The sequence below is a fragment of the Netta rufina genome (assembly GCF_964035555.1).
Source record: "Netta rufina genome assembly, chromosome: 5".
In the NCBI taxonomy this organism is placed as follows: Eukaryota; Metazoa; Chordata; class Aves; order Anseriformes; family Anatidae; genus Netta; species Netta rufina.
The window spans coordinates 62,479,208-62,496,903 of NC_140128.1; the positions used below are offsets into that span (position 1 = coordinate 62,479,208).

The 17,696-nt window shown below is 59.5% G+C and overlaps 1 protein-coding gene across 1 annotated transcript in view; it reads left to right on the forward strand.

Moving 5' to 3' along the window:
- Positions 1-6,096: 6,096 nt before the first annotated feature.
- Positions 6,097-17,696, forward strand: part of NIN (ninein) — a gene marked incomplete at its 3' end in the record, with an annotated part of 48,656 nt that continues 37,056 nt past the window's right edge. Inside the window, exons 1-3 of the mRNA XM_084288569.1 lie at positions 6,097-6,294; positions 9,783-9,864; positions 14,865-15,034. Of these exons, the coding sequence (XP_084144695.1) occupies positions 6,112-6,294; positions 9,783-9,864; positions 14,865-15,034 (435 nt within the window). The 5' untranslated portion in view covers positions 6,097-6,111. The remainder of the gene's footprint in view (positions 6,295-9,782; positions 9,865-14,864; positions 15,035-17,696) is intronic.

The following is a 17,696-nucleotide window of genomic DNA, read 5'->3' on the forward strand; positions in this document are numbered from 1 at the left end:
CTGCAGAGAAAAATGGCAATGTTGTCAAACAACCCCCCGAGCCCTCCCCCAGCACAAAGCCCTCTGTGCTAACATCTGTCCAGCAAACCCCTCACAGAGGCCCCGTTCCCCTCTCCTCACCCCGATTTTGTGGGGACGTGCCCCATGGCCGGGGTCCCGCTCCCATCCATGCGTCCCACCACGGTGGCACTGCCACAGAAGGCCGTGACATTTGGTGAGGATGCACAGGAACTGGGGCTGCTCCAGGTGCCACCACACACTTTATTGGGGTGTTCAGGTCCCGTGCCACGTCCCCTGTGTCCCCACAGCTGTGGGGTGGCACAGCAGGCCAGCCCAGCTCTCCTGCAGGACCCCGTGGCTCTCCAGTAGGGTTTCCCACTGAAGCGAGGCTTCATCTGGCCACGAGGTTTTTGCTTCCCTCCCTCCTAAACATTTTGCACCCTCAGACCAATTTCAGGTTCATCCTAAAGAAGAGGAAGGTGCCTAACGACCAGCACGGCCCTCGAGTTTCAGCAGAGAGGCAAATGAGTCTGCGTGCCGCAGCGGGTTGCGGGGTTGCACAACCCCTTACTAGCCATCAGAGAAGCCACAAGCCACAGCCCCAGCTCCCTGGCGAGGGGGGAGCCGGGAGGGTCCCCATGCTTTAATAGGGACCCTTTTTGGGGGTGTTCTCCGGGTGGGGACCCGGGTGTCACCGGCGGGGACGCACGGACGCGCGGGGGGGACCCGCGTTGCGCGCGGGCTGGGGGGCGCCGGCGTGTCGCGATACCGGCTGTCGCGATACTGGGCGGGCAGAAGAGGGGGTCCCGGTGTGCGGCGGGGCGGGGGCGGCTCCGGGGGGGCGGCTCCCGGCGCACAAAGGGCCGGCGGCCTCCCCGCGCCCCCGGGGCCGCCCCCGCGCCGCGGCCCAATAAACGCCGCCGCATTTGAACCGGGCGCCTCCCCCGGCAGCCGCGCTCCTGCTCCGCACCGCTCCGCGCACCGGCAGCAGCGCCGGGTGAGCTGGGGCCGGGGGGGGACCTCGGAGCGGTGGGGGGGACCCCAATATTGGGGGGTGATGGGGACGGTGAGGAGGGGACCCCCAACACCGGCGGGTGATGGAGATGGTGGGGGTGATGGGGAGGGGGCACCCCGGCACCGGGGTGGTCCCGGGGCGCAGCCCACCACCCTTTAGAGGTTGGGTGCTGGTGGGGGGGGTCCTTGGGATGTGCCAAAAGCCCCCAGCAGCCCTTTAGTGAGGGTGGTGGCCCTCCAGGCAGGTGAGCGGCACCGCGGTTGGGGTGCCCGCTCCGCCGCGACCCCCGGGTGTTTCGCCCTTCGCCGCCCCCCACCCCCCCCCGGGGGCCGCCCCTAATACCGGAGGTGCTGCGCGCCCCCCTCCCGCCCCGGGCCCTCCCGTTCCGGGGAGGCGGCGCCGGGCCGGCTCTGCCCCGGCTGTGAAAGCAGCAGAAAGCTGCCGGGGGAGGAACTGGAGGCAGCGGGGGGGGGATTTTGTCGCCGCCGAAGCCCCCCCACCGCTGCAGCAGCAGCCGGTCCCCGGTAGGAAGCCATGGGCACGGCGGCTCCGGCGCATCCCGGGCGGTGGGCGGCACGGTAAGGATGGGGGCGAGCGGGGGGAACCCCAAATCGGAGATTTTTTTTTAGGGTCAGCCGCAGGAGATGGGGTCCGAGGCTTTTTTTTTTTTCCGTGCGCCCTGCTTGGCGCAGCCGCATCCGTCCTTGCGCATCGCCTCCAGCCCCGCTGCCGCAGGGATGAGGGCGCTCGGCGCCGTGCCTGCGTGCGGGGGGAGCCGTGATTCAGCCCCGGGGGGGGGTGGGGGAGCTCCGTGGGGGCTCTGTGTGCCGGCAGCAGCTCGCTTGGCATCCCCAAAATCACCTCCTTCGGGTGCGCAGCGCGGGTCCCCCCCGGGGCCGGGGGCTCCCCGAGTGGCCGCGGCGCAAATCCGGCCAGATGGGTGCTTTGTTTTTGCTTGGTGGCGTGCGGGCTGCTGGCTGAAAGGACCCATTGCCATGCAAATACCGAGGTGGCGTGAATATTCAAAGCGCTGCGCTGCCTTTTGAAGCTCTTTACATAAATTTATGGCGCTTAACGTGCCGCCGCTCCGCCGCTAATCTGGGGAGCGGGGAGGCTGGTTAACAGGATCCCCTTTCTCCGCCGATTTAGGGGGGGGGGTTGCTGTGTTGTTTTTTTTTTTGGGGGGGGGTGGAAGGTGGCATTGAGGTGCAAAGCAGCCCGGTGCCAGGCTGTGGAAATTATTGCGGTGCTCAATGGGGAGGAGGAGCCGCCAGCTGTACGGCTGACTGCGGTGGTGACCCCTGAAGAGCCGGGCGTGCTGCGAAGTGATTTACGGAGCCGAAGTGATTTACTGACACTCGGGGGGCTTCGCTGCCCCCTTGTTGTTTTCCTTTCCCTTGCCTTCTTGCCGTTGTGCGACCTGCCACGGAGCCACAGCTCCCTGAGAGGGGACGGCACGCGGTGGGGTGGGACCTGGCGTGGGTTTAGCTCAGACATCTCCCCAGAGCTGGCGTCGGGGTCTGTGGTGTGAGCACTGAATCGCAGCTCAGCCACAGCTGGGGTGGGCGAGACAGATCATTAGGGAAAGGAGACAATAAGTTGAGATTCATCCAGCTCCGGCCTTTTGGCTCCAGAGCCCCATTTCTGTGGCTGCTGAGCATCCCCGAACAAAACCCATCAGCGTGCCCAGGTCCTGGCCTTCCTTGGCAGCTGCGTTCCCACCACCCTGGGTGTCAAAGCGCAGAGGGAAGGTGCTGTTAACCTGCCCAGGTTCCTCAGCACAGGGTGACAATGGTCACATCCTGGAGCTGCTGTCGTGTTTTGGATGTGGCCACGAGATGTGGCTCCAATGGGCGGTCACAGGCTGCTAATTGTCAGCCCCTCGTTTGAGCCGAGACCACCAAAGGTGGAGGTGACAGCAGCACCTCTCTGTGCCTTGCAGGGCACACTGGTGCAGGCACACAGACAACGTTGGTGATACAGCCATAGAAATAGCTCCGTGAGCCTTGTGCTGAGCAAATGTGCTGCTTGGCTTGATGCACCCTTGTGTGGGCACAAAAAGGTGCTGTGCTCGCTGTGCCATCTTCACCTGATGTTGCAGGGATTGATCGGGCAGCGTGCGTCTTCTGTAGCTCGAGGCTAAAGCTTGGAGGCTGATGTCGATTCAGCAGTTGCTGTGCTCAGTGGTAATTAGGATTTTGAGCCTGTATTATTTGAGTTAAATTTAGCTGGGAACGTGCTCGCGTCAGGCCTCTGCGTGGTGTGCTGTGCTCTGAAGGTTATCTGGCTCTCTGGAGGGGCTGGATTTAAAGGAAGGAAAGAAATGCTGCTCAAACTTCCTCGTCCCATTATTCCTTGCTGCCGAGGACTTGTTGTAGGCAGAGCAGAAATTGAAGGAAAAGCCCGTTTTTCCTAAACCTGCACGGTTTCCTCAAGCTGCCCATTTGGGAGGGGGACTTAAAATGACCCACAGGGCTGAAGATAAATGCCAGCAGAGTGACCCCGGAGGGGCTGGGGGCCCCTCTCCCCCCTCTGTGGGCCGGGGCAGCCTGGCCCAGCTGCTGCCGGTGCTCAGCGCCGCTATTATCCCGCCAGCCGCCCTCCTGCATCTCAGCTGCTGGCCCATCTGGAGCCGAGATGAAAGGGCTGGGCTTTAATTCGGGGCTTTGTGCTGCTGCTTCGTGTTCCCCCCCCCCTCCTTTCTCAGCCCTTCTCCTGCTGCCAATCCCCCCAGCCCGTGGGTTCGGGTGGCTTTGGGCACCTCGGTGCCGCTGCCCTCGTTGCGCCCACGGCAGGAGCTCCCCGGTACCTCCCGAGCCGGGCAGGTAGGAGAGTGTGGGGTGGTTTTATTCTTATTTTTTTTTTCCCTGAAGCACTGCTGAATAATTCAGCTGGGAGTAGGCATCTTGGGTCACCTTGCACAGCCGGCTGCCTAAGATGGAGGGTGTGCAGGATGCGTGCGGCACCGCCTGGCTGCCGGCAGCGCGCCGCCACTGACCGCAGGTAGGCAAGGAGCTGGGGGGGGGGGATCCTATTTATTTTCTGTTTTTTTTTATCCTGGGAAAGCCTGGAATATCCCCCTCTGGCTGTGTGGGGGTGGTGGGGTCTCTCCCTGGTTGTGTTTGTAGCCTGGTGAGCTCCGGCTGTGCCTCTCTGCCAGGCTGCCCCAGACACCGTGCCCTCTCCAAAAACTCACCTGGGGTCTGGCCCCAGACAGGGACTGTGCACCCCATTCTCTTTGACCATCCTATTTTCCTCCCCGGTTTTATGGGCTCCCCAGCCCTTCTCCCTGAGCATGCCTGGGCTCATCTGGGGTCAGTTTTTGGGGCTGCTGCAGCACCAAGTGAGGGGCTCGGCTGGTGACCCCAATACTGCAGCAGCACCGGTGCCCAGGGACACGCCGGGAGGTGGCACTGAGCTCTTTGCCCTACCTAACTGGGGGAACTGGTTGTGGCGGTGTGGAATTAGGGTCGGGAAAGGTCTCTGGGGGACAGGAGGTGCCTGAACCTGAAGGGAAGAGGCTAAAAAAATGCCTGGGAATTTCCACAGGCTGGAGGTTGGGGGCTCTCAGGGTGGCGGCGATGCTGGTACCCAGCACCCTGGGATCGAGTGGGAAATGGGGTTACTGGTGTGAGAAGCAAGAAACCAGTTTGCTGCCTTCCCTCTGCTTGCAGGCAGCTGGGATTTTGGGTGCTGACTCCTCCTCTGCACCCCAGGTTGAATGCAAACGCGTCTGCACCCTCCCCGGGTGCTTTGCTAAAGCAACTCCAGAGGCTCCTGGGGGGTGAAAAACGGGGGACAGGGAGGTTGCAGAGCTTGGGTGTGAAGATATGGGGCTGGCTGCATCTCTGTAGGGAGGTCTGGCTCTGCTGCTGGCCTTGTGGTGTCCCCTCGGGGTGGGAGGGCAGCCAGGCTGGGCTGTTTCTGCCCCACGGACCCCACACCCCTTGGCAGGCACAGGGAGCATCCTCTCCAGCCAAACCCCGAACCCATCGAGGTCCTGGCTGCAGCACCTGCCCCGCAGGTGTCCAAATTCCCTAATTCCTGGTCGGCCTTCCCTGGTCACACCTCTGCTGCAGGGTGTGTGTGCAAGCTGATGGCTCGTGGTGCTCTGACAGCCGATCCCTGCTTATTTTGGGGTGTCCGTGAGCACCGCTGGTGGGGGCAGAGGTGGTGGGAGGAGGGGGGTGGCTGTGCCGTGGCAGGGGGCTTGGAGATGAGCTCTCCTTTGGGATTTGTGGCCTGGAAAGCATGTGGCAGAGTGGGCAAAACAAATTCAGATGGAGACTGGGACAGTGCTGGGCCCTGGTCTGAGGCTGGCCGAGCATCCCTGGGCACAGGGTCCCCGTGATACCCATTGCAGAGCCCACAGCGCGCTTCTGGAGTGGTGCTGGCACTTGGTTGAACGGAGGCCAGCCAGATCCTGCATTTTGGATGGGGAATTTCTCTCCTTGCCCCCTCCTCCCAAACCAATTCCTGGGGCTGGGGCGCTCTGACCGGTGCCGCTTTGGAGGCACAGCTCCTGACTCGATGGAGATGGGGAGGGCGAGCCCCCGGGCAGTGCCAGGGCAGCTCCTGGGGCTGTCAGCTCGTGCAGCAGAGGAGAAATGATCCAGCTCTGCTCCGGGGCTGGCTCCGTGCCCTGCTGCTGCCCTGGCTGCGTCCCTCTCCTGGCGCAGTGCTCTGAGCTTTGCCTCCGGGCAGGGCCTGACCTCGAGTCCCCGCAGCGTGGGGACAGGGCAGTGACCCAGCACGGGGACATCCAGCCCAGCTCAGCACAACGGGGCTGCGTGGCGTTGCCCCAGCTCTGCGTGCATGCAAATAATGCAAATAATGGGGAAGGTGCTGGTTTGGGGTGTCTGCACTGTGCCTTCTTGTGCCATGGTATCCGTGTGCCAAGGGGGCCACGCGTGCCCGTAGCTGAGCTGCTGCCTGGCAGGGTGCAGATATCCAAAAAAAAAAACACACATGAGGTTGAAACTGGTGGCATGGGCTGCTGCTCTGTCAGCCCTTGGGGTTTTTTTCTGCACTGCTTTGCTGTGGGAAGCCCTAACCATCCCCATCTCCCCCCGCAGGTGAGCGCGGCAGGCTATGGGATGGATGAAGCTGAGCAGGACCAGTATGAAGCCCGCCTCAAGGAGCTCTTCGACAGCTTCGACAGCACGGGCACGGGCTCGCTGGGGCAGGAGGAGCTCACCGACCTGTGCCACGTGCTGCACCTGGAGGAGGTGGCCCCGGCGCTGCAGCAGACCCTGCTCCAGGGCAACCTCCTAGGCAGGGTAAGGCCGGGGTGGGCACCGGTTTTGTCAGCCCCATGGGCACGCTCCCTGTGGCAGAGCTGCTTTGTGCTGAGTTGTTTGGACTCCAGTTTCCCATCAAAACGCAGCTTTTACAAAGCAAACTGGTTCCTTCAGGGAACAAATCCTCCTTTTCCTTGCTCGCCCCGTGGCTGCAGCCCTTCTCCTGACCGTGGGAGTGGCCGGCATGGAAGCAGGAGCTGATCCAGGGGGGTTTCCGACCTTTGCATTCCCAGCGTGGTTTTTTGCTCCAATCCCAGAGAGATCCCGTGCTGCTCGGCCCCCTCAGGCTCCTGCCACATGGCTGCTGTTGTCTGATTTTGTGGCTCACGCTCACCCCGTTCCAGCTACGAGCTCAACCCCTGCAGGCTGCCCTGCGAGGGACCCCAAGGAGCATTTTTTCCCCTCTCTTTGTCTGCAGGGATGGCTCGCGCTCACAACCCTGCCATAACAACCTGCTCCTGACATTTCCCTGCGTCTCCCCGGTGCCTGTGCTCGTTAGCAGCACCAGCAGCCCGTGGCTAAGCTCTGGGGTCCCCCGGGTTTCCTCGGGACCCCATCGGGAGTGCAGCATCGAGCGCAGTGCCGCAGATGGTGGCGCCTGGCGGAGCCGCCTTTGTTTTGGTGCTCTTGGAGGGGCCCCGTTGAACGGGAGGGCACCGGGGGGAGCGTGCTGTCTGCGGGGCCACGTGCTGCCTTTTGTGCCGGGGCTGTGCCGTGAGGATAAATGCAGGGTGCTGCGGGGAGCAGAGACACACGTGGTGCCCCCCCCCGGCTCCATGCAGCGTTTTGGGGATTAAGCGGCGCACGCTTTGGTTGGGGTCCCTCAGGGTTGTATAAATCCTGCCTCGCAGCAGAGCTGGACCATCCCAAATGCCTCTTCCTCACGCGATGCTTGCAGCAATTCCTGGCATTCCCCGGGCAGGCTGCCTGCTTGGGGCCCCGGGCCATGCGTGCAGCCCCCCCTCCCCACGATACCCATCAGTTAGCAGCTAACGCGGAGTGGCGTTTGGGAACAGCACGGTGGTGGTGGTGGTGCCTGTGGGTGGCTGGGTGATGTGAGCAGCAGGGACAGGGCGAGTCGGGCACCTCCAGACACGGGGCTGGCCTTGGTGGCCGTCCCCAGCTGGGGACAGTGAGCTCAGGGGTCCCCCGATGCTGGTGGTGCGCCACGGTGTTGGCGAGCCGCTCCCCGTCACACATGGTGCCTTTTAGCACACCAAGCAGGAGATTTGGGATCAGGGTGCCCCATTCCCATCCCATCCCACCCAGAGCTCCCCCTGTATGCTGTGGGAAGCAGCCCACGAGTGGGGACGGGGCTCTGGGGAAGGCTCAGTGGGGATCAGGGAGCTGCGAGGAGCCGTCGCCGCTCGCTTTCCCCAGGGCCCACGGCTGCAGACAGCTGATTTGCATTGCTGGGGCAAGCAGGGAAAAAAGCAGCAGGTAGCTCGGCACATGCGCGCTCTCTTTCTAGTGCTAACAAGGCGCTGGCTTCATAGGAAGCTGGTGTCAAAGCAGGCGCTGAGCCTTGAGAGGTGCTGGGACCGCTGGGCAGCCGGTGCTTGGTGTTTGCCCTGGGCTCTGTGTCTGTGTGGGGTCATTTGTCTCGTTTGTCTCGGATTTGCTTGTTCTGGGAATGCTCTCCTCACCGGGGCTTGATGCTCCCAATGCAGCAGGAGGATAAAACACCACGATGCTCTCCTCCTGTGCTGGCTGGGCTGGGGGAATTGCCCCGTGTGCTGGCACCGTGGCAGCCCCCGGTGCCCCCAACCCCCTGCAGCTCACCAGGAGACGTGGCCCTGACCCTGATCCCACCTCCACCTGTGGCCAATTTGGGCTCTTGTGCCCCCCCAGCGAGCACCCCAGGGGCTGCCGGGGGGCAGCTGGGAGCAGATGCGCGAGCTGCCGCTTCCAAAATACCCCGGGTTCAGCCGAGCATGCTAAAAGGAGCATTAAACTTTAAATACCCTGCCAGCATTTCGCTGCTGAGGGCTTTCTGCCTCGCGTTCAGACAGCCTTTTGGCAGGGGGCTGGCTCGGCTGTCTGGGGCAGCCTCAGAAGCGCTTTGTCCTGGTGCTGGTGCTGTCCTTACCCGGCTCCCTCGGCTGCTGGTGCTGTCTCAGCAGAGCACAGAGGCTGTTCTGGCAGGATCCTGCCACCCCAGGGGGCTGCCACAGCAAAGCCAAGGCAAAGGATCTTTAAAAAGAGATATTTTAGGCTCTGTGGCTTTGCTGTGCCGTGGGTTTCCTCTCCTGGCTTGTTCCGAGCGCAGCTTTAATTTTAGCAGCTGCAATTCTCTCTTTGTGCACGGGCGTGCAGCATCCAAGGTCAAGTGTGCAACCCGAGCAGATGCTGCTTTTCCTGGCTCTTAGGATGTGCCCGAGGTTTTCCAGCAGGTCTAACGGGAAGAAAAATATCCCCCCAGCTCTCACACCTTCATCCAAAAGCTGGGCGCTGAAGGCACGCGGGCTCTCCTTAGTGCCATGCCTGCACCACCTCCCTCTGTAGGACACCAGGGACACCTGTGAGCCCCACGGAGCAGCCGTGCCCATTGTCTTGTGCTGCCCATTTGCATTTTAAATCCAGGGGTCTGCAGCATTACAGGCTCTGGCCCCGCAGCCTAATCTTCCTCGGGCTCCCGTGGCCACGGTCACGGCACAATCGCGGTGCGCGGAGCCATCTGGCCCGCAGCTGCAGCCGGGGGGCACAGGGTGCAGCCCCCTCCTCCTTCCCCTTCGTTCCTGCTCAGAACCTGCCCCGTGTTTTTTTCCTGCCCATTTATTCTAAATTTCAAGTTTTTTTCTTTATCAAGCATCTTCTCCTATCTCTGTCAACTGTCCTGGTGAAGCGCACACGTGGCCGGACCCCCACCCTCCTCACTGCGGTGCCTGTCCCCCGCTTCTCTAAATATAAAGGCTTCTGTTCGATGCCAAAAATTCCCCCTCAGGTTTCTGCAGCCCAAAGGAGTCGTGGTGGCCAGCTGTGCCATGTCAGAGCTTCCCCAGCTGTCCCCACGTTTCCGCCTCGCGGTGCCGGGGCTGGCATTGCTCGCATTCCCCATGGGGCTCTACCCCCCTTGCAACTGTTCGTGGCAGAGGCTGAAAGAGATTTTTTTGGGGAAGATGCAGATGGAAAAGGGAAGGGGGATAAAGCAGCACTGAGATCATCCCTCCCTGGTTCTCCTATAGCCGTGTTCCAGACCTGGTGTTTCCAGGCCAGCAGCAGGGGCTGCAGCTTTCTGCCATCAGCTCCAGAAAGTATTTTCTGGCACGTGGGGCTGCTGGGCATCTCCAGGAGCTCAAAGGCACTGCCTGTGCCTCTGTTGCTCGCTGTGGTTTCTCCAAGGCATGGTCCTGGCTTGGTGTTGTGATCTGTTTGGGTGTTTGCCTTGCTGCCACTCTTCTGCAGGATCATTAGCCTGATGTTTAATCACCTGTGCCAGCTGATCTCTTCCCTTCTTTTTTCCGCAGGTCCACTTTGACCAATTTAAAGAAGCACTCATCCTCATCTTGTCCAGAACCCTGTCAAATGAAGAGCACTTCCAAGAACCAGGTAAATACTGAAACTATCAAAAATAGCCTGTTTTCCTAGGAAAAGCAGGCTTGGGTGGCTCTCACAGAGAAACTCAGAAGCGAAAACGCTTTCTGGGTGCTGAGGTGGGCGCTCCTGCTCCCAGAGAGGAGAGCAAAAAAGAAAAGGATATTTTTTTTCTCCTTTCTTTGTTTCCCTGTGCTTTTTAGACATGTTTTTTTGTTTGTTTTTTTTGTTTTTTTTCAAACCCTTGGCAGAAGATGGGGTCACAGCTCTGGTATCCCCCTCCCAGCGCACGCGGCTGGGGCTGAGCCCCCGCAGCCCAGCTGGAGCGGGGGCTGAGCTCTGCTCACACACACACACACCTGTATGTAAATCCCATCCTAATCCTGCCCACCGAGCAGCGGGGTGTGAAATCCCCCAAGGAGAAAAGAGCTTAGCACGGGGCCGAGGGGAACTCCAGGCTCCTCCTGGAGCATCCATCTCAGCTCTGCCCTTCGAGCATCCTCGCTCAGCAGCGCAGCCAGGCAGCAAAATGACAGCTTCCTCCCCAAAACAGGCTGGAAAATAACCCAAGAGATGCAATTGATGTTTTTTTTTTAATATTTTTTTTTCCCCCTACTTCATTTTTGAAGCTCTTAATGCGCAGAGGGAGATGGGCGCTGACAGCTCCTGCGCCAGGCATCCCTTAATGCAGCTTCCCCGTGCTGTCAGTGGGTCCTGGGGGGCACGGGGGGGCATCGCTGGTGCCTCGGGGGGGGCTCAGGTTTGCTGCAATCCCTTCCAGCCCACTGGAGAGGAGCTGGCACGGGGCGGGAGGCAGCCCCGGCACCCCAATGAACCAGAACTAATCCGAATCTCCGCGTTTATGGGGGAATCATATGGCAGAGAAGCTCTGGCTTTATCTAAATGCAAAGAAATCTTCTAGAAACGGCTCAATTTGGGGTTATCGCAGGGGAAATCAGCCTGGAAGAGGAGCGTGAGGGGTGGAGAAGGGGTGGCGCGGCAGGTAGGGAGCCGGGCACGGGCAGGCCCCGGGAGGCATTTATTTTTAATACGTTTTGACAGGTTGGTTAACGCAGAAGCCTGCGCTGCTTTTAATTTAGATCAAACTCGAGATTTGGAGAACAAGCTGCTTTGTGCTGCTGGTGTCAAGCTGTCAGCGACCGCCGAAACGCCGGCGTTACAGCCAGCCCCGGGCTGGGGGGGGGGGGGGGGGGGGAATCACGTGAAGAGCTCTGCGTCGTGCGATTAAAATGAGAATTTAATTGTGGGGGAAGCACGGATTTGAAGGCTGTTTGCTGCATCTGCTGGGTTTCCCCCGTAAGGAAGGGGCCACGTGTGGTGATGCTGTGGTTTCGTGTGGAGCTGGGTGATGGGAAGGTCCCTGGGGTGCGCGGTGACCGGAGGGAGGGATGGGTGGATGGGTGCTGTCACTGCTGCCCAGCAGGGCACAGGCTGGGGATGAGGAACCCAAAAAGCTGCGTGGTGCAAAAGCAGTTCCCTCGGAAGAGGTTTCTAGGGGCTTCCCCATTTTGGGAAGGGGAGAGGAGAGCAGGTGGGCGAGGCGCTCACGCTCGCAGGGAGCGGCTGATTTAATTCAACTTGATTATTTTCCCTTGGCGAAGGAGCTCAGTTCCCTCTCTGAAGGGCAGACAGGCAAGAGGAGGGGTCCTGGGGGCTGCCCTACAAATCGAGGGCAGGCAGAGCTCCTTGCACTGCTGTCATCAGCTGCGTCCCCTCGGGGGGCTGCTGGTGCAGGAGCAGAGCCCCAGCTGGCCGGGCAAACCCCAGCCCTGCTGGGAAGCGCTGTGGCTGGGCACCCCGCACGGGGAAGATGCTGTTCCCCTGGGAAAAGCAGAAAAACAAGTGCCGTGTGCCCTGCTGTGCTGGGAGGAGGCTGTCCGGGGGCAATAAAAATTAAGAAGTCCCATCCGTGCACTAGCAGCCCGGGCAGGGAGGGATTAATGGGGTGGAGTGCGGGATTACGGGAACACCCGGGATAAATCTGCGATTGGACCTCTGTGGGGAGAAGTACAAAGCCATGGGGATGGTTCAGGTGCAGGCAGTGCCTTTTTTTGGCCAAAACACCTCAGTTTTTTGCCACGGCGCCCTGGGCAGGGTCCCCAGGAGCTGCTGCTTCCCTCTGCCTCGTTTGCTGAGCCCAAAGTGTGAAATGCCTCCGAGGGCAGAGCAGGGCTGGAGATGATTTCTGTGGGGCAGGAAGGCAGAAAATCGGGTGTGGGTCTCCAGCCGGGGAGCTGGGGAATCGATGGTTCTGGCTGCGGTGCTTCAACTGGGGCTTTCCTTCTGAAATGCAGACTGGTTTTATTTGTTCAGAGGGGCTTTGGGGGCTGTGATCCCCCCGTAGGGGCAGGGAGGGAGCTCAGGCAGGTGCCCATGGGCTCCTTTTGGCCATCAGGACACTGCTGCTGGCTCCTGCCCTCGTCCTGCAGCTCGGGGGCAGCTGGGGGGATCAGATAAGACCCCAGTGTCTAATTAGGCTCTGGCTCCAAAGCATGCATTTCTCTGATTCCTCATGTTGCTGAGGGCTGCAGAAAGCAGGGAGGGTTGGCCCTATTTTCTTCTTTCCACCTTTTTCCCTGTTTGGAGGCCCTCTACCCACGGGGTGCCGGGGCTCGGCTCCATAGGAGCCTGAGGTTCACCACGCCTGGGGGGGTGAGCACAGCTCTGTATCCCTTGAAGTGCTGATTTTTGATGTTTCCTTCTTATTTCCTCACCTGCCTTTGAAGCAAGTGTGGGTTAAGAAGCCCTTCCTCATCCTTCCCCATGATTTTGGGCTGGAAATGAGCTCAGCCCTTTGGCGCTCTGCGCTCGGGAAGCACAGGTTGCCGCTGTACCCCGTGTTAACAGAAGCTGTGTGGCTCCAAAAGTGTGATTTATTTTTTATTTTTTTTATTTTTTTTTTATTTTTTTGGTCCTTTGATGGGATCCCTGTGGCTGGAAGCCCCTCGTGGGGCAGGGGTGAGCTTTCTGCTCTCGGCTTGGGGATGTCACCGCTCCATCCCGGAGATGTTCCCGGGCCTCAAAACTCTCTGATTTACAGGAAAAATGAGATGCTTAGACCAAAGGGTGGTCTAGGAGTCAAAGGGGAGGGAATTAAGTCAGTTGCCAGCCTCAAATTGCTTAAAATAAAAAATAAACCCACCTCCCATTGCCTGTTTGCAAGGCTTGGCATGAAGGCACCTGTGTTTGTGCTGGGTTTTCCTCACTCCCTGGCTGCTGCCGTGCTTAAACCGAGCTGTCGGGGGGGGGGATTGGAAGCCCGACTCTGAGCGTTAGGAAATGCAGAGGTAAATGTAGCAATAACCTGATTAGGGCTTAAATTGCTGCTGCTTCTCCCCCGGCCTTCCCGGAGACAGATGGGCGTAGAGGTGCGGCCGTGTCTCGGCGGAGAAAATTTATTTATCAAGAAAAACACAAAGCCCCCCCCCACCCCCCCAGCCCTCTTCTGCGAGGCAATAAATGGCTGAATGGGTAGCCACAAATATTAGCATTTCAGAGAGAGCTGCTGGATGGAGATTGTTCACCATCGGGCAGGCTTTAATAGGAGCGATAAGGCTGCCTTTTGTTCTCCGGCTCTCGCTTAATCAGCCTGTCTCCCTGCGATTTATTTTTTTTATTTTTTTATTTTTTATTTTTTTTTCCCTCTATCGGCACACTTCATCGCCCAACTTTCATGTGCCGGGTCCCAGCTGCAGCAAATCTTGTTAAAACGGCCTTGTTCAAACACGGGGCGCCGGGGTTGTTCCCTAGAGCTGCAGCACGGCCGGATGGAGCGCGGGGCTGGAGGAATCAAAGGCCTCCCAGGCCTGTGTATTTTATAATTCATTGCATAGCTAAGTTGCGGAATATTTTTCCCTCTAACGAGCTTGAAACCTCTTATATCTGAAGGAATATTATCCGAGGAGGCTTTTTGGCATGGGGGGGGGGGGGTTGGGGACCCGTTGCTTCCCGTGCGCCAGCGATGGAGCGGCTTCCCCGGCCCTGATCAGTGCATTTATTTCAGCTCCTTGCATTTATTTCGTACCGGAGCGCTCTGCAAATAAAAAATTTAAAAAGCTGCCTCTCTCGGTGAGCTGCGAGTGGCGAAAAACAAAGATGATCAGGTCCCGGGGGGGGGTGGGTTTCGACAGCGAGGTTAGCAAACGCCAACACAAAGCGCGGCAGAGAGCCTTTCCCTAATTGAATCCCTGGTTAATTTGGTCCTCTGCTTAATTTGCCCCCTGCTCCAGACGTCGGATGACTCGTGCTGGAAATAGCCCGAAACGTGCTTATTTATTTATTTTTCTGTTTTGATCCCTGTCAGCGAGTGCTCGTGGATAATTCAGGCCCCGGAGGCAGGAGGTTGTTGCGGGGGAGCTGGAGCCACACGGGGCCCCCCTGTAATTAGGTGGCGGCTCCCAAGGGTTGTGGGGACGCCGCTTGGTGCAGGCTGGGACCTGCCCCGGCCCTCATTGGGATCAGCTCCTCCTTTCGGGCCCCTCGGGGGATGTTCGCCTCCGAACTCGCTGGGTTTTTTTCCACTTGCCTGCTCGTCTCCAGGCTTTTAATCTAGCTGTGATTCAAGCGGCAGGGGCTGCCCAGGTGTCTGGGTGATCTGGAGGCTCTGGCGATGCGGTCCCTAATTAAACCTGCCCGTCCCCGGTAATGAAGATGAGTGCGAGGAGAGCAGAGCTGCCTGCCTTCCCGATCCGAGGCAGGGCTGGCAAGGCTGACAGGTTTCCCCCAGCACCTTGTTAACCGAGCAAACCCCGTCAGGAAATGGGTTGGGGGTGAGCAAGGCAGAGCTATCGCTGTGCTTTGTGCCAATATTTGCTTTGGGGTGGGACCGGTCCCAACCCTGCGTGCCCAAAATCACGGCGAGGTCCACGCTGCCGGACAGGGGCAGCAGCACTTTGGTGCTCCAAGAGCTGCCACCAAACCAGCTGTGTGCCCAGGAGCCAGGCAGGAACCTGGAAAAATGTGTCACCACCGTGCTTTGTTCCCAAACTTCACAGATTCCTCCCCAGAAGCGCAGCCCAAGTACATCAAAGGTGGCAAGCGCTACGGCCGCCGCTCCCTGCCGGAGTTCCGCGCGTCGGTGGAGGATTTCGCCGAGGTGACCGTCATCGAGCCGCTGGGCGAGGAAGCACAGCCCCTGCACGTCGCTCCCGGTGGCTGCGAGGAGGTGAGCCTTTGCTTTTGGGGTTTGTGGGCTGGGGGCTGCGCTTTGCTTTTGGGGTTCGCTTTGATTTTGCCCCTGTGCGCTTAGTTGCTCCCCTCCCTGTCCCCTTTTCTCACCTCTCTCTTTTGTTCTGCCCCAACCACTCTTTCACATGAGGTTGCTCTGTCTCTTTGCCACCAGTTTGTGAAATAATTTCTTGTTTTGAGCCCGTGGCCATGGCCAAGCAAGGTGGGCAGCTCTGTGATGTGCTAGCACAGCATGGAGGCGGTTCAAATGTCCTTGGTGCTCACCAAGCGAAGGGGGTGGTCCCCTCCTGCTGTCCCCCAGCGATCCATTATGCATCTCCTACTGCAGATGACCCCAAAATCCCTCACTCCGACCCCAAAATCCTGCCCAGGATCAGCTCCACAGAGCCGTGGGTATCCCAGGAGGAGCTGGGCGTGCGCGGCGGCGCGGTGACGTGCGCTCACCGTGCTCCTGGCCAGCAATTAAAAGCTGGCTGCCACCCTGCCTCCGCGGCTAACGAGGTGTGGGCTGGGAGCGATGCGAGCAGAAGGAGCGTGTCCTCCTCCAGCAGCTCACCCAGGAAAACCCCGCCAGGCCCTGGCGTGTTGGTGGGAGGGCTGGGCAAGGGCACGTGGCCATCAGAGAGCTTGGCAAAGCACGGATCGGCAGCAGGCGGCTGCCGTGGGATGGTGCTGGCATCTCAGAGCTGTCCCCTTTGTGGTTCAGCCCTTTGTGGGCTCAGCCCTTTGTGTTTTCTTTTTCCTAGTGAGCCACTTGTAAGGCCGTGCCCCTGCCCTGGTGCCACGGGGAGGGTGCTTAGTGCTGGGCACCCCACTCCGAGCAGCGTGGGTGCTAACAGGGTGCACCCTCACGCTCCAGTTTTGCCTCTCCAAAAAAATCTGAAGGTGAAGGAGGGCCTGGCTGGGTTTGGGCGCACGTTAAGGTGCTGTAACTGCAGCATTTCCTCGGAGCTGGGCCTGTTCCAGCCCGCCGAGGGCTTGCCAGGCATTGTCAATTCAGCAGTGAGTGCTCAGGAGTTCACGGCACAAGTTTTCCATTGGGAAGGGGAAACGTGACGTGCTGCTCTCTGCCCTCCTCTTCCCGGCTTCCCTTGGGCTCTCCGCAGCCACCCTGCACACAGGGATGATCAGCCCTGAGAGGGGAAGGAAGGGAGAAATTTCCAATTTCCAGCTTCACAGCCATATGTGTTACTATTCCTGTGAAGCTGAGCTTTTTAAAAAAAAGCTCAAAAAACAGTTTTTTCCCCAAAGGCAGCTTCTTTGCCCTGCCTTCTTGCTCGCTGCCCTGGGTGATGCTCACCCACCTCCTGGTGCTGGGCTGCCCTGCCCTGGAAACCAGCACGAATCCTCCCACACCCCCCTGGGGAAGCGATGCCCTCGATAGAAGAGGCCACTCTAATTTTATTCCTCGCTTTTAGCTGTTGGGTAGGCGCGAAGGGCTGCTCCATTAACAAGGTCAGACAATTAGCTAAATCGGTGCCTAACAGCCTGGGTGCAGCCGGCAGGGAGCACGGCCTCTTGGTGCGCCCCTCCGGGTGGATGGGGTGGCTAATTCCCTTGAAACGTGAGCCCAAAAAAAAAAGAAAAGAACCAGGATAAATCTGTAAAATCTGCAATTTTCATCTTTATCAGCGTTACTATCTCGTTTCTAAGAGGATGATATTTTGGTATATGGAGAAATTGTTTTCTTGGAGGCGCTGGGGGTCCTGGGGCTGAGATGCTGCCTGGTGCTGGAGGCTCCCGAGGCACTGATATTTTGGGGCTTGACACAACCAGCACCATTTCCCCTTTTTTTTTATTTTCTTGCTGTGCACATAAACACGCTGCTGAGTGCGCTCAGGCTGTCTCCAGCTCAGGGTGTTTCGCCAGCCTGAGAACTGGGGCAGCGCGGCTTAATTGGCGCTTGCTTTCAAGCGGTGCCAATTAGAAGGGCTCGGGCTCTGTCTGGGAGGCTTCCTTCCCTCTCAGCCTCTCATCTCGTGTTTGTGGAGCCGGGGAGGGCTGGTCTGTGGGGATCGGCTGCCCCGAGTGGCTCCGTCACCTCTCCAGGTGCCACTGGACCAAGCCCCGAGCAGCTGGGGCTGAGCTCGGTGGCGTTGCTGCCACCGGGATGTCACTGGGCTCCTGGGCAGCGAGGAATTTGTGGCTCTGGTGGCTTTGTGGATGTGGTGCTGCTGGAGCTGCGACCCTAAAAGCCCCCTACAAAAGCAATGTGAAAACTTGCAGTGGTTGAAGCCGCTTCTCTCCAGCCCTGGTTGCTGTCTGAGATTGCTCCATCCCAAAACCTCGATGCAGGGGTGGCCAAATGCTCCCCGTCCCAAGGCTGTGCTGACTTCCAGACCTCAGGGTCAGGCATCTGTCACCTCCCCTCGCCCAGCTGCTGGGCTCTGCTCCGGGAAAGGTCCCTCTGTCACTGCAGGAGGCAAAACCTCCCAAACTGCTGTTGTGTCCCAGCCCTGTCCCTTCGGTGCCTGCTGAAGCTGCTCATTCCCTGAGCATCTGCCTGCTGGCTTCTGCCCAACGTGGTGTCTGCTGTGGTTCCCTTGTGGGAGGAGAGGGCAGAGCCGTGCCCTGCTCCCTGCTGGAAAGCTGCTGAGCCATGGGGCTGTAGCAGAGCAGAGCTTTTTTTCTCCCTTATC